General features: G+C 41.4%; 1 protein-coding gene across 1 annotated transcript in view; it reads right to left on the bottom strand.

Annotated features, from left to right (window-relative positions):
* ADCY8 (adenylate cyclase 8) overlaps nucleotides 1-24,949 on the bottom strand; it is a 221,129-nt gene that overhangs the window by 162,481 nt on the left and 33,699 nt on the right. The window contains exon 2 of the mRNA XM_069465970.1: nucleotides 13,433-13,582. Within this exon, the coding sequence (XP_069322071.1) occupies nucleotides 13,433-13,582 (150 nt within the window). The remainder of the gene's footprint in view (nucleotides 1-13,432; nucleotides 13,583-24,949) is intronic.

The raw sequence follows: 24,949 nt of genomic DNA, 5'->3' as shown, positions 1-24,949 counted from the left end.
GTGTAAAAGAAAGAAAGCTTGCGTTTCTATGAAAAATAAGTTCAGTGCTGTGAAATACTAAAAAATCTCATTCTAAAAGCACTGCTTTCAAGTGAGATGTGAGCAAGATATTTTCAAAAGACTAGAAGAAAAAAAATCTAGAATTGTTTTACACCAAGATTGCTTAAATAGTGCCTTTAAATTATTTTTCCTCCTTTATGGCCAATCCACCTTGGGTGTGGTTTATGCAAAATAGAGGATGTAAAATTCTGGTCAATGGACTCATTCGACTCCTGCTAAAATAGGCTATTTAGGCATGGACGATTTTTTTAAAAAATACGTATTTTAGTTTTCTTCTGTTCTACTATCACTTTTGAATTATGCCTTCAGCTGTATCAGGCAACAGACCATGTCTTCTCTTCAGCATTTTATAGTCGGGCTATATTAGGTTTCCAATTCCAATTTCTTTTGTCAAAATTCCCTGCACAGATTTATGAGCTAAAAAGCCCCCACATGGCTCCTTGGCTGCCCCTCAGCTTCTCCAGGCTGGATCAAAGGTGTTGAGGGTGCTGATGGCTGATTGATTGCTTCTTTCTGAACAGCCTCTGGAAATGTCAATTGTATGCAAATGAACACAGGGCGATGGCCTCTCTTTGAATCAGGGATAGTATTTAAAATTAGCACTGTTCATGGATGCCAAATCTGAATATGAACACAAATAACAAGAAGAAAAACTGTCGTTACTAGAATCAGAGTATCTTCTACTGTGAAATCCAGGATATGGCCCAGGGGGTCCAATAGTTCAAAGATGGACCATGAACTCCCAACTCTCATCTCTCGAGGTCCTACTATGTCAGCCAATGCTGACATAGGTCAGGTGGGTCAGGTGCTTTCTGTATATTGCTTGGTTTCCTCACAGTAACCCTGAGATGTAGGAATTATCGTCTTTGACAGATGAAAGATCTAAGGTTCAGAGAGTTTAGATGGTGTGTGCAAGGTCACTCAGATATGGAGTGAGAACTAGGAATCAAATCCAGGTTTATTCTTCTTCAAAGCCTTCATTCCTTCCACCATGCCAGAAAATGTAAATAAAGTGCTAGAAAGATTGCAAAGAACCAGGCAGCCAGATGGAATGCAAGAGTTGATGTCCCACCCACATGGGGTAAACATAGCCCATTGAGTGAAGTCAGCTGTTACAAGAGGCCCAAGACCCTTGACACTGGGACTCCACTCACTGCTCAAAACCTTCCTGGCAATTGGAGGGAACCACAGTGCTAACCCTGATACAAGGCAGAATGAAAAACTCATGTTAACTAAAAATTTCTAAATGCCAAGGAAAAAGAAATAACTTATGGCTGGAAACATTAGAGGAGGCTTCTGAAAGGGGGGACATCTGAGCATCAGGCTGGGGCGTTAGTGATATTTTCACAGAAATAGCCCTAACATTTGTAGAGTTCTTTACAGTTGAAATAACACTTTTTCAGGCATTATGTTAGTTGTCTCTCAAAACACCCCTGTGGGTTAGGGCAGGAATTATCATTTCTAATTGAGAGATGAGGAAACTCACACACAAAGTAGTTCAACAACTTGCTCAGTCACACCAGCAAGCTAGAAATAGAAATGGGACAAGCATCTAGGTCAGTACTGGCCAGTAGAAGTATAATGTGAGCTACATATAGAATTTTAAAATTCCTAGCATTCCCGTTAAAAAATTAGACAAAAGCAATTGAAATTCATTTTAATAGTATATTCTAGTTAACCAAATATACCCCCAACATCATTTCAATGTTTAATTGACATGCAATCATTATGTAAAAAGTTATTAACAAGATATTTTGCATTCTTTTTTTTTTTTTTTTTTGGTATTATCTTCAGAATTGGCTGTGTCTTTTACACTCATGGCACATCTTGATTTAGATCAGGTACATCACAGGTGCTCAACAGCCACATGGGCTAGTGGCTGCCATATTGGACAGAGCAGAGACATTCTGACTCCTAGTCCCGTATCTTCATGCTTTACTAAATGAACTCACAAATATGTACAGAGATGGGAGTAGGACATCTCGTTCAAATGGAGCAATAGAGGTATGTCATTTAGGGTTCTGGCAGGACACAGATGGTACCTGAAAAGGGGTCATGAAAGAGAATTTAATGAAGAATTAAACTTTAGAGGGTAAACAATGGATAGTGAAGCGCCCCAGGCCAGGATGAGTGGGGAGCCACTAACACCCCCAGAAACTTAGAAGATTCTGTGCTATAGCAGAGTACTGACTGACAAGAGCTGTAGCCTTTGAGAGAGAAATAAATACAGCCACTGAAAATCCACAATTCCAGAAAGGTAGGTGATGGGAGATAAGTACACTGACCACTTTGTCTTCCCACCCTCTGGTTTCCTTCCAGTGCCTCCCATTGGCCAAACCCAACCAAAAGTCAGAGGTAATGAGTCTGTTGATGCAATTCATAAATTGCAGCCTCCTGGGGCAGGGAAGAAGGCTGAGAAAGATGGAGATATAGGAAGGCAGATGCAGAATGACCAGTAAAGAATCAAAGGCGCAGACTGGTGGGCTGTGTTTGCGGGTCTGGGTGGAGTGCTGGAGAGCAAGGAGGGAGGTAGCAAGTGACATGATTAGAAAGTTGGACTGGAGTCAGGTAGTGGATGGGCTGTAATGTGGGGTAAATACAATTCAGGGTTTGTATTCTGCAGGCAATAGCAATCAGGAACTTTAGTGAGAGGTCTTCTGTAATAAAAATTGGGCACTATGTAGATGATCCAGGCAGGTATAATATTCTCTGTGCTGAAGTTTTGAGATGGGAGTGAGTTACACTCTTCACCTCAGAAATGAACCGGATGAGAAATAGATATGGAAGTTAGGAATCAATCAAATCAAATCAATCAAAACAGCCACTTTATTAATATTACTGGAATAGGAACTTGGCTGCAAAGTAAGTGGACATTGACTTCCTATTCCTTCTTTCTGCACTAGCCATAGTTCCCTAGGCAGAGGCAGAACAGCTGAGCCATTATGGATGTACTGCATCAGTGGGCACTCTGCAGAGAGGACAGCAGCCTGCATAGGTGGGCACCTTGCAGAGAGGACAGCAGCCTGCATGGGTGGGCACCCTGCAGAGAAGACAGCAGCCTGCATAGGTGGGCTCCCTGCAGGGAGAAAAGGAGCCATACTCCTACTACACAGAAAGTTCTGGGCAATGAATATATAATGACCTCTAACACATGAATCCTACTCTCTGGAGAAACAAGGATCAATGGATACCTACCTAACCATCTCAACATAACACAGAAAGAGACAAAAATAGGTAAAAGAAAACAGTGGCTTTGGCTTCATGCCCCATACATTTATATGAAGCCCAATATGTTGGTAGAGTTTTCTATTTCATATATCATAAGGAAAATAGGGAAAAGGAAAATACAATTTCTTTTTCAAGGAGAATTTTAGGGTGTTCTATGTGGCTAGAACATTTCACACTGGTTAGAAAACTGGCCAGCACCAGTCAGGAAGCTATTTTGTGGCAGGACTTAAATCATAGAGCACTAGTAAAGGAAATGCAGGGACAGCTCATACATAGATGGGGGAGATAGTGCCGACAGGAATTGGTACCACAGTTAATGTGGGTGGATTAGGTACAAGGATGTGGTGTAGAGAAAGAGGAGTACTTTGGGGGATGATGAGAGAATCCTGAACAGGCTGAGCTAGAGATCCCTGTGGGGCATGCAGATGAAGCTGTCTAGCAGGATGTTGCTGATGAGCACGTAGAGCTCAGAGAAGAACATGGTGTTAGAGATAGTGACATGGGAACAATCCCGAGTGATGGTTGAATCATAATAAATCACCAAAAGAAAGCCAAAAGGTGAACAGAAAAGAATGGGTCAAGGAGAGGCTCTTGAAGAATGCCTACACTTAGGGATTAGGAGGAGACAGTAGGATATGTAAAGGAAACACAGCAACCTGAAAGACAGGAAGGAAAACCAAGAGTCTGTAGTGAAATTAAGGGAAGAGAGTGCTTCAAGAAAAGGGGGTAGGAGGATGAGTCTGCAGTGCCATCACTGCAGAGATCAAAGGTGAGAGGAGGCTGTTGGTGGGTGATCAGAAGAACAGGGCAACTGACAGGAAACTTCACAGACTGGAGGTCACTACTGGGCCCTTGTTGCTCATCTCTGGAAATCACCCACCCCTCAGTCAGGGAAGGGCCGTGGCCATGTTTCTGTTGTATGACGCCATCTCTCCTAACTGGTTTTGGGGTGGACACCTAACCAAAGCCTGGACAATCAGATTCCAATCCCTGTACTTTAAGATTGGGCCATTCATGTCCTTTGCCCGCTTTTTGATAGGGTTGTTCAATTTTTTCTTACTGATTTTCCTGAGTTCTAAATAGATTCTTGTTATCAGTCCTTTATCTGATGTGTAGTATGGGAAAATTTTTTCCCATTCTGTAGGTTGTCTGTGTACTCTCGTGACTGTTTCTTTGGCTGTGCAGAAGCTTTTTAATTCGATCAGGTCCCATTTATTTATTTTTGTTGTTGCTGTGATTGCCTTAGGGGTCTTCTTCATAAATTCTTTGCCTAGGCCAATGTCTGTAAGAGTCTTTCCTACGTTTTCTTCTAGAATTCTAATAGTTTCCGACCTAAGGTTTAAGTCTGTTAACCACCGTGATTTGATTTTTGTGAGAGGTGAGAGCTGTGTGTCCTGTTTTAGTCTTCTACATGTGGATATCCAGTTTTCCCAGCACCATTTATTAAATAGGGAATCTTTTCCCCAGAGTATGTTTTTGTCTTCTTTGTCAAAGATTAGATGGCCATATGAGGATGGTTTTATATTTGGATTTTCTGTTCTGTTCCACTGGTCTGTGTCCCTGCACTTGTGCCAGTACCAGGCTGTTTTAAGAACCACAGCCTTGTAGTATAGTTTGAAGTCTGGCTAACAAACATATGAAAAAAGTGTTCAACATCTCTAATCATCAGGGAAATGCAAATCAAAACTACAATAAGATATCACTTAACTCCAGTGAGAATGGCCTTTATCAAATAGTCCCAAAACCATACATGTTGGTGTGGGTGTGGAGAGATAGGTACACTCATACACTGCTGGTGGGACTGTAAACTAGTGCAACCCCTGTGGAAAGCAATGTGGAGATACCTTAAATAGATTCAAGTAGACCTACCATTCGACCCAGCAATCCCATTATTGGGCATCTACCCAGAAGAACAAAAGTCATTCTATAAAAAAGACACCTGCACCCGAATGTTTATAGCAGCACAATTCACAATCGCAAAGATGTGGAAACAACCCAAATGCCCATCGATTCATGAATGGATTAGCAAAATGTGGTATATGTATACCATGGAATATTACTCAGCTATTAGAAATAATGGCGATATGGCATCTCTTTGGTTCTCCTGGAGAGAGCTGGAACCCATTCTATTAAGTGAAGTATCCCAAGAATGGAAAAATAAGCACCACATGTACTCACCAGCAAACTGGTTTCCCTGAGTGCACATTTGGGAATAACACCAATTGGGTATCGGACAGAGGTCGGGGCTGGGTGGAAGGGATGGGTGTATACCTACTTGTTGAGTGTGATGCGCACTGCCTGGGGAATGGACACGCTTGAAGTTCTGACTGGGGGGTATGGGGTGGGGGCAGGGGAGGGGTGCACACCTACATGATGAGTGTGATGTGCACTGTCTAGGGAATGGACACAACTGAAGCTCAGACTTGGGGGGATGGGGAGGCATGGGCAATGTATATAGCCTGATCTTTTGTACCCCCATAATGAGCTTAAAAACAAACAAAAAAGAAAAAAAAAAAAGAAAAAAAAAAGATTGGGCCAAAGAGCATCTTTTTAAATTCTGGACTCTTCCTCCAGAGTAGAGTCCAAAGTAGATGTAAACTTTCAAGATCTCTTATGCCGGCTGTTTTCCACCACACAGCCTGAGTAGCAGAGAAGGTTGGTTTGGAGAGAGGGAGGGGACAAAGCAGATGCAGAGAAAGAATCACAGCTGGACAGAAAGCTCCCTGCATTTCTGGTGCCTCTCTATTTTCTGGTTCTGGGCACTTCCTGGGCCCTGAATTATTTCACACTCTAAAATTTTTTTGATATTCCCTTGCAATCTGACAATGAATTTCCCCCATCTTTTTCCTTAAGTGAGTAGGAAGTGTTTATTGTTATTTGCACATGGATTTAACTGATATAGTTGTGTGGAAAAGTCTCAGTATAGAGATGTACTGTCTAATATGGAGCCACTAGCTGAGTGTGGCTATTTAAATTTGATCCCTTAGTCACCATGACCACATTTCACATGCTGCTCAATGGACTTCTGTGGTTAGTGGGTTTTGGATAACACAGATGTAGGACATTTCTATCGTCATAGAAAATGTTCCAGTGTTAGTGTAGTTGTAGAGTATTATACATTGGGGGAGGATAGTAATGAGAAAAACATTTTACTTCCCCCCTCCCAAGAATATATGAAAGGAATGAAAGTGAAACTATGAAGAGAAATAAAATGAAGCTATGAAAATAATGGAACATAGAGGAATGGAAACTTGCAGAAGCAAGATGATCAAGAAGATGCTTCTAGGTGAAATTTAATTTCTAAAATTTTGCTCAGGCAATGCTCTACCTAGGCTGAAGTCATTTATGTAAAGAAGGTGATGTTAGACTGGTAGATGGAAGAAGTTAAACAAATTCTCAACTGTCAAGCATAGAGATTAGACTCTTGGTTTTGGAGGGCAAAGACCCCAGAGATCATATTGCAAGAAGAGAGAATTTCCCAAATCCACATATTCACAAATATTTCCAGGTGGATGAATATTTGGGAAACACAGTTAGTAGTAGCCTTTACGTGTTTATTGTCTCTGCTTTTTCTCCCAGCTTGGTTTTTTTCCTCTTCTGGATCTATTGTGAAGAGCACAAATTAAACATATATCCAATCTCAAAGAGTTCATAGCGTAGAAGCAAAAATAAGGCAAGGGCACAGCAGAATGTAGAAAGAGATCAATTCCATAAGGACATGTATAAATGAAACTCTCATGGAGATCACAGCTGGGGGCATCTGGGAGGGTCTTTGTGGAGAAGGTGACATTTGAGCCAAGCTTTGAAGAGTAGATAAGGTTGAGGGATGAAAGGAAGGTTATACCAGGTAGGGAGAAAGGCATAAACAAAGGCATGTGTGTAGTAAGGTAGGAAGAATGTGTAGGAAACAATGAATATTCCAATATAAATTAAAGAATAGTAAAAATGAAATAGGTTAATAACAGACAAAGTTGAACACGATGGGTGGTCCATGGGTGGCCTTGAATGTAAGAGAAGGAGAATAGAAGAAAAATGACTTGATGGTAGGAGGCTGAAGAGGTTTTTGGAGTATAATGAGAAGACCCATCTAGTTGAAGCATAAAGAACAAATATTCTGAGGTTCTGCCACTCTCTGGTCAAACCTGATTCTTCCTTAAGTGAATGAATAAAAGAACAAATGACAAAGCTCTGCCTTACTAATTAATAGTATCGGTAATTAAAAAAATCCCCTAGATGTTATAAGGCACCAATATGCATCAAATCAACCAACACAGAACTCAGTCGGAAACCCAACTTTTTCTATTGTCCAAACAACCAGCTTATACCAACATTGTCTAACAAAGATATTTAAGTTTAATGGAATTGCTTTAATACAGCTAAAACATCTGTTGCATTTAAAAATAATCTTCCTGCTGCTGCAACATATGGTATCATCAGAAACTTTATTCTAGTGCCCCCAGAGCTTCTGAGACACCTCGAAATGCCATGATTACCATAAGGAGATTTATGCAATCCTCCAAGCTGAAAGAAAAACAATTAATTCATTTTAATATTTAAAATAAATATGGGCCATTTGGATCATTTGGGAGGAGAAGTGGGATTACAAAAACTACAATAATTAGAATCTAGCTCCCCAAAGAAAGATGCTTCAAGATGTAGATTCCAGATGGAAAATTCCCCTAGCGGGTCTGTTTAAGATGCGTGTTCAGCCTGTCCCAACCTCCACTGAATTGGGTGAGAGTGCTCTCTCCACCAAGGTTTTAGCTGGGGTCACAATGGGCACAGGTCTCTTTACTTTTACACAGGAGCGTTATCACAGCATTCATATAGATGGAAGTGAAGCCAGGAGCCAAAGTCTGAATTCAATATAATTCAGTTAAATAAACATTGATCAGAAGATACTATATTTCAGCTGCTATGCTATATAAATACCAAAGAATCAGATGAATTAGATAGAGTAGCTGCCTTTAACTTGTCTTTGTGGTTGTGGAGAGAGAGAAATGCAGATTAGTAAATGTCATAAAGTATGACATATTCTGTAATAGACTTAACTTTTATGGCATTCTGGGAGCACAAAAAAAGCCTTTCAACTCTGCCTGGAAGGCAAAAGCAAGCCTCGTGGGGGAAGAGATGCTGAGGCAGAAGGGTAGAGACACATTAGGAGGGAAGTGGACTTTGTAGGCTGAAAGAACCACACAGCACAAGGTGGTGAAATAGCAGTTCAGGGAGCTGATGGTCGTCTGGTACAGGGTGAGAGGTGAGGGGTAGGGAAGGATCTAGAGAGAGAACAGGAACTAGGTCCTGTTGGGCCTTGCATGGGTGGTTGGATTTTATCTTGGAGGGAACATGACCTCTGGAGGATTTTCCTGCAGAGATGAGTGACAGCAACATCATCATCACAGCATCTGTTCTAATATCCCTTGAGCACATGCTCTGTCTTGGGCTAGGAACTGTACATTCTCACTCCTTGTCACCCTTGGAGGAAGGTGTAATCATTATGCTCATCTCACATCCACAAAAATCAAAGTATCCAGAGGGGGAGCATTTTGCCTAAGGTCCCACAGCTAGCAAGCACAGGAAGTGGGATTGGAACCCAGATCTTCCACTTACTGGAGGGTTTGCTCTCAACCCCTACACTGTACGTTGGGGAGGGAGAACAAATTGTGGGGAGAGAAGCTGGAGACCAAGAATCAAGATAGAAGGTAATTATTATGCTCTATGCTAGTTGCAATTGGTGATTAAAAACAAAAAAAAAGACAAAGTTCTCATCTTCCTGAAGGAAAGGAACACTATGTGCTCAACCTCTTGCCAACTAATCATCTAAATTAAAAATGTCAGCTTTTGAGCCCCTTCAATAATTTCTGCTTGACATTGTGACAGATACTAAAAAGCAAGATGTAAGGTTGAGAATCACCTTCAAAAAGCTTCATTAAAACCCTAGCTTAGAAGAGACATCGAGTAAAGGGTTTTAACATTTGCTGATCTCTCCTGCCTGCTTGCTCTTGACCTCAAGAACCATGCATGCAATTGCAGATTGTCTGAGGAACAAGCCTGTTTCCCAGGACCTCAAGCATCTCATTATGCCATGGGACCCACCAAGCAAAGGGAAGCCTAGTTCATGTGCCACTTACCCTCTGGCTACTGCTTGATAATTTTTCTTTGGAAAAACAATTAGTAACCACCATTAAATATGGATGATTCCAGTCATTTTATAGCCATATATTCCATACTGGTTTTCAGGCCATGCTAGATTGGATAAATAGAGGAATGAATGAGCCAGAGCATCCTTCAGGGGCTCACAGTTCATCCTAACAAGCAGCCATGCCATGATTGAGATCCAGTATGACACGCCACAATAGAGATCTATAACAGATTCTCTTCACTTTGGTGCACGCAGCACTTTGAACAATGGCTGGTGCATAGTTAACACTCAATAAATATATATTTTTTTATTGAATAGAAGTAGTAGTCTCCCACTGAGGAAGTATACAATTTGCAAGAGGGTATCAGAGAAAACCTACTGCTCAGCTGTCCTTCAATAGACCATATAAACATATAGCTACCATCAATATCTTTCCTAATTTCTTATTTCCCTCTCTTTCAGTAATTAAAGTTCTACTTATAGGGCCAATCCAGAGACTTATTTGTCTCTGTATCTACAGAATGGGTGGGTAGATAGTTGAATAAATGAATGAATGATGATGGGAGTGCTCATAATTTCCCCAACAAACTATGTTCTTTTGTCTTTCAAGATGTTTGCATGTGTTTTTGCCCTTTCTGTGGTACTCTTCACTGCTTCTCCACTGGGCTAAATCCTATCCACATGTTAGCTTAGGCAGCACTTCTTGTAGGTAGCCTTCTATAAGCCTTCAGTGTAGGTTTGATTCATACACTATTTCCATATGTGTCTGTATAGTCGTCCATTTCCCTCCATACCTGGTAAACTCTGTAAGGCCAGGAACTGATTGTTAGTCATCACTATACTCCTAATTCCCAGCAGGGCTCCAGGCACATAAGAGACCCTCAAAAAGTAAATCAACTCATGGTTGAACAAATTAAGTCATTTAAATATTTTCTTTGTAACCTACTACAGGATAAGTCAGTGCTTGAAGAATCCCACAAAACTTGATCATTTCTGTGGAATATGATCTCTTTGACTTTGCATTTATAATTTCAAAAAAATTGCCATCAGTCTTTTTTGGGGTAATTATTCAAGGAAAACCTTCTGTTGTCACTTAGGCCCTAACAGTGTCTCCTTCACAGAGTATAGAATTTTTAACAGTTATGGCATTATAATTAGCTCTGATAAGAGATAAATGGGAATGCATTTGTTAATGACACATGATATTTTAAAAGATATAGATGGAACCTAATGATGAATTCTGGCTTTATACCTGAACTGCTGTATATACCCAAGGAGAATGACTATCCTGATTTACTTCCATATAAATTACCGTAAGTTATTTCAACCAAGACAAGCCAATCCATAATGTACTCTCAAATGAGTCTTCTTGGAACTGAACTATGTTGACTGACTCATATAAATCAATATGCATAATAATGCTAATAGAAACTCTTGCTGAGTTGCAGGGACATTGCACACAACATTTCTAACCATTAAGGAGACTTTTCAGGAAGGGCATTATTATCCCCTTACTATAGATGGAGAAACTAAGACTCAGAGGTTGCTCAAGCTCACTAAAATAGTAACCAAGCAAAGATTTCAAATCCAGAGCAGTCTCATTTGAAAGCTCGTGTCTTCTCTGCCAGACTACACTGCCCATCTATCACTGGGGAAGTTCTCAGGGATAATGGGAACCTGAAGCAGAGATCAAATGCCAATGGAAAGTAACTTTAGCACTGTATGATAGGGAGCTAGGTATCTCAGCTACTGCCCCTGGGGGAAGGAGGGGTGGTCAATATGTCAGAAATACTTTATCCTAGTTGTGAACATAGGACTATGAGAAGCCTACAGCATGTTTTTCTCAATCCTTAAAACAAAGAGCCTTCCACAAAAAATAGTCTTTTCTTGTATTTTATCCATGAAAACAATGAGGCTGACTTATAATTTTGTATTGCATCACATACTTATCTCATTTGAGGCAAATATAATGCTGAATAAAAAGATATTACCCCAAGTACAGATGAGGAAACGGGCTGAGACTTAAGTGGCATACGTGGCCCAGCTGGGAAGTATTATAATAAGAGCTGTGGCACAAACCCTAGTGGTCTTTTCACTACATTCTAGTTGTAACTTGTTCTCACCTCTACATATTATTACTTTCCTCCTTCTTCTACCAACTTAAAAAAAAAAAAATAAAGATTAAGGAGGACTGTGACAGATCCTTCCACTACATTAGATTACTAGACCACAGTGACTCCAAGACATCCAACTTGAAGGATGGGAAAAGAAGAAATGTCTTATGGATATGATAAGGCAGTAATTTTCAGTGTCTCCGATGTTTCATAAACACTAAATACAAGGCATTCCAGATGATTCCCCCACAATTGCAGCTCTTGTTGTGATACAGCATCAATAACAGTTGAATAAATTATTAACATGACAGCATTCTCTGAATTGGCACAGCTCCCATGGAAAGAGTGACGTGCCAGTCTGACAACTGCTCTGTTTTGCACAGAAACATAATACACAGTCCTGGGAGAGACTCATGTTTATTGTACAAGGTGCTTTCTTTCTTAAAGTTATTTTTCTAAATTATTCCAAGAGCTATTCAGAGCAACTGCAATAAAACTATTAACTATAATTATTTTATACACTAACTTAGAAATTCCCTATTCGGAATCCTGTGAAGTCAAGGAGGGACCTGGAAATTTGATAGTTTTCTCTGTGCCCCTGGAGACAGCACATGGGGGTGGGAGGTGAGTCTTGGTGGTTGCACCCTACCTGTCTGCCCAGCCATTATACAGAAACCTCACTTCACCCACTTCAAAGATTCATGTTTTCCTGAAGATTTGATCAAAGTAGTCACGAAAAAATGTTGAGTCTTTCACAGCTACTTTCTTTATAATTTTCCAAACTATTATTGTATAAAGCTTAAAATAACAAGTATGTTACATTACATAAAACAAGACATGATTGTAGGAAAAAAGAGCCTGATATAATAGAACCAATATATTTATTGAGTGTAGAATTCTTTACAGCATATGATCTTGGAAATACTATGTTTTGATTCTAAAACCAATTTTCTTTTCTTTTCTTTATTTCAGCTTATGATGGGGGTATAAAAGTTTAGGTTATGTATATTGCCCATGCCCCTCCACACCCCCCAAGTCAGAGCTTCAAGAGTGTCCATTCCCCAGATGGTGCACATCGCACTCATTATGTAGGTATACATCCATCCCCTCCTCCCCTTCAACACATTCCTGATATTCCTCTTTGAAAATTGCTTTCAGAAGCAAAGGTATGCATAGATTTTGAAGATATGAATAGCTTTAATAGGGGTAAATCTTTATCCTTTGAAAGCTAATTTCATTTTGGAGAAATATATTATCTGAGGTTGAAGCTATTTTTTAAGTCCCTATAGCATCAATCGAATCAAGAAGTCCAAGAAACTCCTTTATTTAAACCTCTCCAAACTGGAAATCATTGCCCACATCCCAATCCAACTTGCTTTTCCTACTATATCCCTTATTCTGGGATTGGCATCATATCCATAGAATTTATTATGTACAACATATCTTCTAAAAATCAGAATGATGTATTAGTGACTAGATGGGTAAGATTCTTGTAAGAGCTTACTATAATATGAATTGCTATGCATTAAAAAAAATCTGAAATATCAATTTACAGTTTTAAAGAAGGAGAGTCAAAGGTGAGAGTGTGATGACTTTTAGGACTCATGATCTTGTTCCCAAACATAGATGTTAGTCAAAATTTTCAGAAAATCACTTTGTGACTACAATCATTTTATTTCTTGTGGGGAACAATTAATTGAGTGCGGTGAATAAGACCAATTCACTTTGAACTGTAAGTCTAACTTGACTATTTTAGACTCTAGAATCCCATGACGCAAACTTTCAGAGAACACTTGCAAGTTGGGATATGTTTGGGAGGGAAAAAATCTCCATGTCATTCAGAGACTGTCCAGATGATAACTGGAATACATGGCCTTCCAAATGGTACCTGTCTTTGGTTCTCTGTCTCCAGGCGCAGCCTGGCCTCCACACACCTCCGCGTCTCCAGGAAAGCTTGGCGCTGGGCCCGGTCTGACAGGTAACTGATGAAGATTCCAGCTGTGTTCATGCACATGAATAACACTGCCTGGGCCACAACCTAAAACAAACACAGTCTGGTCAGGTGGTTACAACAAGAGCTGATTAGCGGCAAAAAACAAAAAAAAAATTTCAAAGGTAATTCTTAATGTAGTAATCCAGACCATTAATAGCATATTAATAGAACTATGCCCTTCATTCAGATCTTGGATCAAATGTCACCTCCTCAGAGAGGGCTTCCCTGACCATTCTATCCAATGCAAAGTTTCTTCCTTCCCAATGTGGATTGGAAACCTGAAATAAAAAAGAGGGGGTACGGTTGGCTTCTCTCTTCCTCGCTTTACACTACCTTTCCACTTCAGTAGCTAAAGTTTTTCCATTCAAAGGGTTAGAGACTCAGGTGGGAAAAAGGTTAATGGACTAATAAGATTCAGCGAAAGTATCCATTGAATACCCTTGACTTTGAGCACATCAGTTATTGTATTTTTGACTTTGGTGTTCTCAGGTCCTCTTGGGTAGAATTCAAGTTTTATTTCTGACTCGTGAAAAGATACTACATTTGTCTACTGCTTTTCACTTCCATTTCCATTATTCTATTCCTATGCATCAAAATCTCCTTGCTGGACTCTGAAATTAGACTTCCTATTTTCACATTTTCCCCCTTCCAAACTATACTCCAGTGAAGAAAAGCAGGTAGATTCTGGAAGGGAGTCAACACATGGAAAAAGGGAATAGCATAGTGTAATATCTATTTTTATGGCTTTAGCCTAAAGGGAAAGCCACAGTTGGTACAGTATGGGGAGCTAAAACTCCAGCAAAAGACTCAGGTAGCCCAAAGAAGCAAAGAACAGAGCTTTGGACAACTATAGCTTCTGAAAAGTGAGGGGAGAATTCTAAAAAGAAGAGAAGTAGTGAGCAGGAACCTGAAAGTCTTATATAGTCTCTTCCCTGAACCACACATGCACAGAGCAGACAGCAAGTAATTGAGTTAAGGATAAAAGAACACAAAGACTTTCATTTGATTCCAACCAAGTTAATCACCTGCTAAAATAAAACAAAACAATAATCACTATTTCCAAAAGAATGTAAGATAATCCAGAGTCTTAACCACATAGCATTGACAATATCTTGAACTTAGTATAAGATTATGTGACATAGAAATAAACATTAAAATGTGACTCATTCTAAAGAGAAAAGATAATCAACAGACACTTATTCTAATCTGACCCAGATGTTGGAACTAGCAGGCCAAAATTATAGTAGCTCTGACAACTTTCTTCAGTGATATAAAAGTAAATATTCTACCAATGAATGAAAAGATATGGAATGAGCAGACAAATAGAAACCACAAAACATGAAAATTCTAAAACAGAAAAACATAATATCTGAAACAAGATCATTCACTGGATGATATTAAGAGCAGAATGAAGATGATAGAAGAATCAATAAACTTAAAAATACTTCAATAGCAAATAGCCATTTGGAAGAAAAGGGTAAAAAAAGACTTTTAAAAAAGGCTTTAGTGATTTGTGTGACAATATTAAAAGGCCTAACATACAAATAATAGAATTCTCAGAAGGAAAAGAAAGATTATGAAACAAAAATAATTTGTTTGAAGACATACTCAAGGGAATATAAGATTGCATTTAGAAATATTTAATGACATTAGCAAATCTCTGATACATTAAGTAAAATCTGATGTCTTATACTTTATTTACATACAAATCTATAAATTCAATATGATCCCAATGCTTAAAAATAAAATGAAATATTTATGCATGCATACATATATAAAAGGAAATACATATATATTTGTACACATATGTGCATGCACATTTGTAAATATGTGTCTGTATGTGTATTGAAATAGGAAGAATAAGTTATTCAGACAAACTCACTTGTTAAGATTTAACAAGGCAGTAAGAACCCTGAAGTGTCAAGATCTGCAAGTATCTAACACACTACTCAGATGGTGAGCCTAGCACTGGGGGCTTCTTCCTTCCTCAGAGCACTTGCAGATTCCAAAGGAGGTGGTTGAGAGTCTGAGAAACAGAGCAGAGTGTTCAAAACTAGTGGATCCAGGAGAAGCAAAACTGAGGTCCAGGACCAATGGAGAAGAACAGGATCCAGAAAGAGACCATTCATATGTAGACTCTTGATTCTTGGTCAGTAATTGACCTCACAAAAAACTTCAAAAGAGGTTTTGCATTTTAGTATCAAATAGATACATAAAAATACCTGAATTGCTCAACTATTACTCTTATTAATTTTTACTAAATGTTATGAAGGAAATACTATTCCATTGTGGCAGTGGCAGATCTGTGGTTCCATGCAGGGGTGAATATATATGTTATGACTATTGAGATTGGCTGTATTTTGTAATCCCTTCAACCTACAGCTCTGCAGAGATCCCCTCCCACCCTATGTATAAGCCCCCTCTGACCCAGAGTTGATATGCTAGGTGTGGGACACTTAAGAAGTACTTGTTGATCACTTTTTTCTCCTACTCTTATACACTTGTAAACTACATTTGAGAAGCCTTCCTAACCTCCCACTTCTATTAATTAATTTAAAATTATTTATGGAATAAGTTCTATGTGCTAAACACAGTTTTATGAACTGGCAGTGTGCAAAGCAGATAAAGTCCTGCTGTCATTCTAGTGGTGGGAGACGGGAAATAAACAAGTGAGCCAAGGAATATTTAACACATGGTGGTGGTGTATGTGCGATAAATGCTATGCAGAAAAATACAGTAATATAAGGAGGATAAAAGGTGATGGCGTAGGTGTGGGGCTGCTAATTTATAGGGAGTTCAGAGAAGGCCTTTCCCATAAGAAGATATTTGACCAAAGACCTGAAAGAAGTAGGGAGTGAGGCATGAGCATATCTTGGAAAAGCATTCTAGGCAGAGGGAATAGAAAGTGCAAAGGCTCTGAGGAAAAGGAAGCGAGAAGCCCACTTCAGCCCAGCATGAGGCCCACTGCGGCTGGAGCAGAGGGACTTGCAGGAGAGTGAGGAGCACATTTCACAGGTGAGCTCTGAAAGGTCATGAAGGGCCAGACCATGTGGGGTCTCACAGCCATGATAAGGAGATTGGATTTTCTCTCCGTGAGATGGGAACGCCCTGGAGGGCTCTGAGCACTGGGGAAACATGACCTACCAGGCATGTTTCAAGGGTCCTGCTGGCAGCTGTGACAAGAACAGACTGTGGTGTGGCAAGAATGGGGTCACGGAGACAAGCTAGAGGCCTCTTTCAAAAATCTCCTTGACTTTTCATTTTGGCTTGGACCACAGTGGTCATTGTGCGGGGGATGGTATAGGGCCGAACCCTGAAGATATTTCAAAGGAAGAGACAGGACTCTCTGATGAATTTTTTGTGGACTATGGCACAAAGGAAGGAAACAAGGATGATCCCAGCCAGTTAATCACTCTGCCTGCACATGACAATCACCTGGGGAGTTAAAACTACAGATGCCCTTGGCCCTGCTCATACCCACTGACTAAAAATCCAGGGATGTGGTCTGGGCATCTGTATATTTAGAAAGCTCCAAGGCAATCTTCCACAGTGGGTCACAGGCTGGCAAAGGGAAATCTTGTAAATCTTCTTGTAAATTATCTGAAGATCGCATACAACACTGAATTTTGATCTCCTTTTTGTATGTTCATCAGTTTTATTAAATTCCAAACTCCCGAGGGCAGAGGCTGTGTCCTTTATGTCTCCATTTCTCCAAGGCCTGGCATCCTAGTGCTCCAAAAATATTTGTTGAATCTAACTGACTTAACACAATCACATAGTGAATTCCAGTTGCCCACCTCTTTGGCCCAGTTTTTTAATTACTGGGAAGAGGAAAGTTGTCACACTGAGGGGAGGAGCCCTCCATAAATTCATCTGGAATAGAAAGACTCCTACCTCACCTTTCCCCCAACACCATGAGGCGGGGGTACCTCCTGTCCTTCCTCCCAGGGTGACAGCCACAGTGTGGGCACTGCTGTCTGATGCCAGGACGTTCAGGGTTGCAAGGACTCACAGAGTCAGCTTCCCCATTGGATGCAGGATTTGTGCGTTCCTGTCTAACTCCCCAGAGTGGAAGTAGGGGTGAGGGAGTGACTCCCTGGGGGACCCCTCTTCCCTGTGCACTCAAAGCCTGTGTTTTCTAGTGCCACAGAAACTTGCACTACATTTTCTCTGTAGCACACTTGGTACAAGGAACATCACCACAGTCTGTAGCCCAAGCTGTTGAAGAGGAGGCCTGCTTTATGCAGAACAGAGAGAAGACGCCTCCATTTATTTCTGGGTCTCCCTGAAGCAACCACTCAAGTGCTAGTGTGTGTGTGGAAAGACCGGCTCTGGGAAAGTAACTACTGGATCTGTCCCTCGAGTGAGTTTTATTTTAAAGATTTAGAGAGGAAATAAAGGAAAGATGCATCGCGATCCAATACTGGATTGATTTGCACTTGGATATTTGTCAATATTTTCTTTTGTGGGTTTTGCACCCTGGCTTGTCTTTAGGACCACTGTTTCATCATAAATTTTGAAGAATGTGCAAACTGAAATTGGGAGACTAAATAATATCAAGTCTAACTTCCTTTAATTGAGTTCATATTAAGTGACGAGCATTTTACTAAGTGCTTTTCACATATGATCTTATTTAACCTCAGTGGGGATGGAACTATTATTATGCCTCATTTTATAATACATGTGAGGAAACAAGTTCAGAGAGGTTAAGTAACTTGCCTAAGCTTGCACAGCCTCACAGTGATAGGGCAGGAATTTGAGTGCAGGAGGGCAGGATCTAAGCAAGAGCTGGCTAGGACCTGAAGGAGACCTTTGCTATTCAAAGGAAACAAAGCCCAGTCCGGAGATAGCAGTATAGCTTAGTAAATAAATCCCAGACAGTGCATGAGGAAGGTTGAATACTTTGCTACCACATAATGTGTGTATGTGAGAAATGCAGGTAAAGGCCTCCTATCTGCAAGCAAATAAGCCCAGCTGAAGAAGGTGTAATTCTCTAATAGATAGCTAGCATTTATCAAACAGAGCACTTAATATGTGCCAGGAGTCATTCAAAGTGCCTTGCATGTTTTAATTCATTTAGCCTTTACAATAGCCCAATATGGTACGCGCTACTGAGATGAGTATTTTGTAGACGTGGGCGCTGAAGCTCAAAGTTTAATTCTTCCCTTGAGATAAGGAATGATCGAGTGGCGGAGCCGGGGGCTGAACTGATAACTGCTGTGCTGGCCAACCCCTTCCCTGAGCCCTTTGCTGGACTAACTCAATGAAAGTTCACGCCATCAGCAAGTTCAGACTGGTCACGTGGACAGCACACTATAGGATTAGGCCATTTACAGGGCTCAGTTCTAGAGCCTGGTAAAGGGGAAGGAGCCCTGAGGGGATGAATGTGTTGTCTGCAGGCTTTTCCAGCACAGTCCAGAAGAAAGGGTTGGCTGCCACGTGGTCCTAGGAAATAAAAAGGAGCAGGAAAAAGGTCTTCAGTGAATCTTAAAAAGAGTTACTGGATTGAGAGTCACTTGCCCAGAGCTAAACAGCGTAGGAAATTCTGGAGCAATGATTACCACCTGTGCTCTTTGCACGCTGTGATGTGTTTTCACAAGTCATTCTTCCAACCAGAGTAATATGCCCATGTCAAAGCCTCTCTGCTTTCAGACTCAGTCTGTCCGCGAGGGGCCACGATGAAGTGTTAGCAGCTGCGAGTTAGGCAGAGGGAGGGGCTGCAGCAGGAAGACAGGATGAACACAGAGGACAAGAAGGGGAGTGAGGGAGGAATTCTAGAGGGAGGTTGGATGCTCGGGGTGTTTGGACTCTGTGGGAGAGGAGTGGTCTCAGTAGAGTGGGTGGGGCAGCCACCCACTTAAAGCATTTGCACCTGTCAAATGTTGGAGCTTTTGTAACTGGAGATGTGTGTTTATCTCAGCTCCACCACTTACTGGCCATGTGACCTCAGACAAGTTACTTAATGCCTCTATGAGCCTCAACTTTCTCATCTGAACAATGGGAATAAACCTTTGCCTCACATAAGTGAGGTAAACCCTGTGTGTGTGTGTGTGTGTGTGTGCACACGTGTGTATGCTGTATATGAATGTGTCTTCCAGACAACAGATGCCCAATAAATGTTGGATATACATTGAAATATGAGGCCACCTCTTTTTCTAAAGTCTAGTCTGTGATGTAATATTTTTCCATTTTTATTTCTGGATAAATGATGCATTATAGATTTTCTTCTTCCGGGTTAAGAAAGATCCCAGAGACCATGAAGTATTAGAGTCTTCTATTTATGTTGCTTTACAAAGAATGTTTATGTCCATTATTTACTATGCAGGGGAGATAGCAGTGGGGTGGTCAGGGAGTTAACTCTGGGATCAGACAGAGTGGGCCTTAGAGCCTGGCGCTACCATTTAGCAACCACAGGGTGACCATAGCAAGTCATTGCCCTCACTAAGGGAGCGGATATGCAATAGTTTGGCTTGATCTGCTGTGTACATAGAGCTTGGCAGTTTAGCCCAGTGGCTAAGAATTTGGACTCCCAATAATGCCATTTACTTGTGTATAACAAGTTTATATAAAACTTAGCCCAGTTAACTAACCGTTCTAGTCCTCAAATTTTCTTACCTGTAAAATGGGAATACCTTCCTCAAAATACCACTGGATAATCAATGCAGCGAGTTAGCAAGAGGCCTATAACACAGTAATTGCTCAATATGGATTGACTGTAGTTGCAGTTGTTGTCATTATCATTGTTTTCATAGTTCTCATGCCACCATGGTGACCCGTCAAAGGTAAGCGACATGGCCAGGTTTGTGTTATACAGTAAAGTCCCTTGAGATGCAGCATGAGGAAGAGTCATCGTGCAGGTTACACGCTTCAAGGATTCAGTGAGGAACGGGATGGAGGAGTGAGAGACTCCACAGCGGGCAGCTCCAGAGCCAGGCCGTATCCTCTCCAGGGCCGTGGGCTCTCCCCACAGCTGTTGGCCTGTGGCTGCCCTTCCTGCCTGCCCTGTATAAATAGTACACCCTGAACTGGAAAAAGAATTATAAATGATACTTAATGAAGTGTAAAAAATACAGAGTGATAAAGTGGTAAACTTCAGTGAAAATCAAAGAGACAGGTAAAGATAATGAGGCACGCTGAACTCAGCTGGCATACGCTAAAAAGTAAAACTGAACAATGAAAAACCTTTAGTAACAACTTGGGTTCAAAGAATAATATTCTGAGAAATTACAAAGCAAGGAGGGAAAAGTGTAGTCTTTTCAAAAGATAACACAAAGAAAGAATTTTGAAATATAGAATGGAAAGAACAGTGATATAAGTTTTTAAAAAAATGAATTTAAAAAGACTAAGACATTAAGGAAGAAGTAAAAATGTTAAAGGCTAAAAATAAGAAGGCCTAAAGTTGAGACAAAATGGGCGGTACATGGGCAACGTATGTAACCTGAACTTTTGTACCCCCATAATAAGCTGAAATTAAAAAAAAAACAACTTTTAAAAATAGACAAGGTTAAAAGTTATGAAGTTAAAAATTTCTTTAAAAAATATGACACATATAACAGGTGGTAGCACAAATTTTATAGATAAAGTATGCTAATACAAAGAACTTTAAGATATTAACATATTTTAAAACATCTCTTCTACTGTATTCAAAGAGATAGACAAAACAAGTAGCCACAATTGGTCCAAGAGTGTTTTACAGCATGAGCATGAGATAACACTACCACTTAGGAACCCCTGCCAGCCTCCTCCCAAGAGGACTGGAGGAGCACTTCTGTGTATCCACTGCAAATACGTTCCAGTTATTGTGCCAAGGCCTTTACACATGCTGTTTTATGGACAGTCCAATAACAACCTTGCTTGGTCTTATTAGATCCGTTTCACAGAAAAGGAAAGTGAGACTCAGAGAGGGTGAGCAATTGCCCATGGTCACAGAGCTAGTAAGTGGTACCAACCAGGATGACCAGCTGTCCTGGTTTGGTCACAGGACTTTGTTTTAAAGCCTGAACAGTTCTGGGAAAACCGGGAGGAGGACTTTTCATCCATGCAAACTATGGGCAAGCTAACAATAGCTTTTACATTTTTAAAGAACTGTGGAAGGAGGAGGAGGAGGAGGTGGAGGAGGAGAAGGGGAAGGTGATGATGGAGGGGTCCGGGAGGGAAATCATGTGGTTGGCAAAGCCCAACATATTTACTTATTTACTGTCTGGCGCTTGGCAAAAAGCCTTGCTGGCCTCTGCCTCCCCCTTCATTTTCAAGCAACTGCAGAGAAAGAAGATTTCCTTTTGGTCTTCACAGGTGTCTGGAGCCTTGAGGGACCAGTGTGTGTGTGTGTGTGTGTGTGTGTGTGTGAGTGTGTGGTGGGGTGGGAGGTCAGCGAAAAAGAACAGGGTACTTGTGCCATCTGCTCACCAATCTGCCAAAGGTTGAAAATTTGTAAAATTTGGGAATTCATTGAAACATAAGTGTTTTGGTTCCTAATCTAGAGTTCTTTTTTGTGAAATAGGAGAAAATCTAGAGACAGGATGTCCTGAAGCCAGGTGAAGGAACTGAGAGCGAGAAGAGATTGTTGACTATGCCCAGAGCTGCTGAAAAGGCCAGTGGGGACAAGGACCAGGGGCCGACCACTGGTTTCAGTAATGTGGTTGCTGGGAATCTTAAAAAGAGAAGCATTAGCAACGTGGCCAAAGTCAAATCCTCCAAAGCTTATTTGAAATGGGTGTACAGGAGAATGGGAGAAAAGGAAGTGGAGATACAGAGCCTCAACACAGAGCCTAGATTTTAGGAATTTTACTATAATGTGTAACTAAGAAATAGGGCAAAAGCTGAAATGGAATAAGTGACCAGAGATATATTTTTTTTTTTTAATTATCTTTTGACTTTCCTTTTTAGGTGGCAAAGATCACAGTATATTGTAATAGCTTTATGATAATGGGAGTGTTTTGGCAGGGAAGGAAAACTTGCTGATGGAAGGGGTGGGAAAGGTTTGCAGGAATGAAGTCCTCGAGCAGGTGAAAGAGGATGGACCTAGTCTAGTGTACCGTGGAGGCATCAGGCTCACATGAGCAAAAGGGAAGGCAAAGTGGTTAGATACAGGAAAGGGCGTTTGCCCCAGGCCCGACCTTCATAATGTAGCAGACAGGTTGTCTGTGACCTGGCTCTCAATACGCTCTCCACCTTTATCTTTTGTCATTCTGGCCCTGGAAGCCTGACATCTGTCCCCCGCCCCCACCCCACCCCCACACTGTTTTGTTGAAGCCACACCATTTTCCTGGCATGCTCTTTCTTAAGCTTCCTGCACGTTTGTCTAACAACCATCTGCTCAACTCCTGGAGGTCAAGACTCAACCTGGTCAAGCGCTCTTTTCTCTCCTGATCTCTTGGCTGGTACCCCACACAGACCTCTGGTACTGCCCGTACATGTTGGTGATTCGTCCCACCTATTATGAACTCTGTATCCCCAGGGCTTTGCACAGCACTTGCATTTATCCTGTTTCTTATTCATCCACAGAGTCAACAAATATTTACTGTGTGCCTCTGGTAGGTCAGGCAGTGTGCACACTGTATGCGGACAGAAAAACACAGACCCTGCCCTCTTGGAGCCTATAGTCTAACAATACTGCAGACCTTCCGGGTACATTTGTTGAATGAATAAATGAATGAGCTTGGTGGGGGAGAGACTAAAGGGATGTGAGCCAGTCAGCCTCTTCTTAAGGGAGGTCTCAGCTAAAGCAGGTTCTCATGGATGCCCACAGGGCAGAAGGGAGATGCATGCTCTTGGTTGTTCCCTCTCCACTGGCCAGGATGGATCTGTGGTTTAGGATTTCAGAATTTGGGAGTCAGAAGTCAACCCCATCACTCAACCTGTGAAAGCCTCTGAGTCTACATTGGTTTTTACTGAAGTACTTACTGATTGCCATTATATACTATGTACCAAGAGCTATCCCTGATTCTGGTGGTACAGAACAAGTCTCCATTCTCCTGAATCTTATATTTCAGTGAAGTTATAGTTTCTTCATATGCAAAAGAAAAAATGAATCCCCGTGACCTAGAATTATTGTGAGGATAAAACGAAACAGCACATGTAAAGTCACTATTAAAGTGAATGCAACTTAGCAGTCAGCACATGAGGATTCTTCCCGGTGGTTATCTTTACAGGGGGTTATAAAGATTAAACAAGGCCATCACTATCGCTGCATACAAAGCACTCAGCATCTGCCTGCTACACAGTGAACGCCCCAAGTGGCAGCCACTACTACTGGTGTCCTCATGTGGGCTGTCTCTCAACTGAGGCCCGGGGCAGAGACTACGAGAGGGCCTGTGGGATTTGGTGCTCTCCCTCTCCTCTCATCCCCTCTCCTGACTCTTATTTCTCCCCTGTGTACTCCCTGCTTCTAGCCACACAGGGTAACTGGGAGTCAATTGGACATCACTGGTTATTCTCCTTGTGCCCCTAAAGAACTGCCCTTCCATGCCCCACTCTGTGCTCTGAAAGACTGGGATCTTAGGACTGCACCTATCAGGTGTCCTTATCCTCAGTTTCCATTTGGGTTCTGCCATGGCTAGTCCAAGCAAGAGAGAGGAAAATGAGGAGAGAGAGAGAGATTGATACTGCTGCAGTTTGGGCAATGATGGTGTTCCTGTGCCACACAGCAGTGCCAGGTTCAGGTCATACCACCCCTCCCGTTGGCCCTTCAGGCTCCTAGGAGTAGACATAGCTTCTTCTGTGGCGGGGCCACTGGTGCTTCATCAAGCCTTGGGTTCTCCTAATCCTGTCTTAAACCTTTTCCTGAGCTCACTTCATTTACTCCTTTGAATGTCTACCTGTTTCCTGCTGGAACCCTGAGTGATACACAGACCAAGCCCTACTTCACTTCTAGGCCTTTGTGCATTTGGTTCCCTTTCCCTAAAATGTCTCCCTGCCCCCCAGTCCCCATGCACACACACACACACACACACACACACACACGGCTACTCCCCCAGCATTCTTCACGATGGATGCAAAGGAAGCATCTTCCCTTTGATATTTCTCCCTGAAAGTCCCCTATCTTTTTGGCTGTTCCTCTTTCACATTTCCTGCCAGCAAACTCTTACCATACTGTCCTGTAGCTGCCCTCAGTTCCTGGGTCTTGTGTATGTGTTCCTGAGGGCAGTGGCTACTGCTGTCCCTTGATGTATCCCTGTACTTGACATGCAGCGGTCATTCAGTAAATCTTTGTTGACAGGACGCTCCTGTGGTTGTCTGTGGGAGCAGCTGGAGATTTGGCAGGAGAGTCACTGAAGAGGCACGAGTGACCTTTGCGTGCCTGTGGCTCAAGGGAAAATCTGATGCCTTTATCAAGACACTGATTTCCTGGGCAATGGGGCTTGTTCAAGTTTATTTACTATGGCAATGATGGGAGGTTTCCCTACAATTTAC

This window comes from Eulemur rufifrons, chromosome 3, assembly GCF_041146395.1.
Source record: "Eulemur rufifrons isolate Redbay chromosome 3, OSU_ERuf_1, whole genome shotgun sequence".
Classification (NCBI taxonomy): Eukaryota; Metazoa; Chordata; class Mammalia; order Primates; family Lemuridae; genus Eulemur; species Eulemur rufifrons.
Note: the sequence above shows the minus strand (reverse complement) of the source record. Positions and strands in the feature narration are given on the sequence as shown.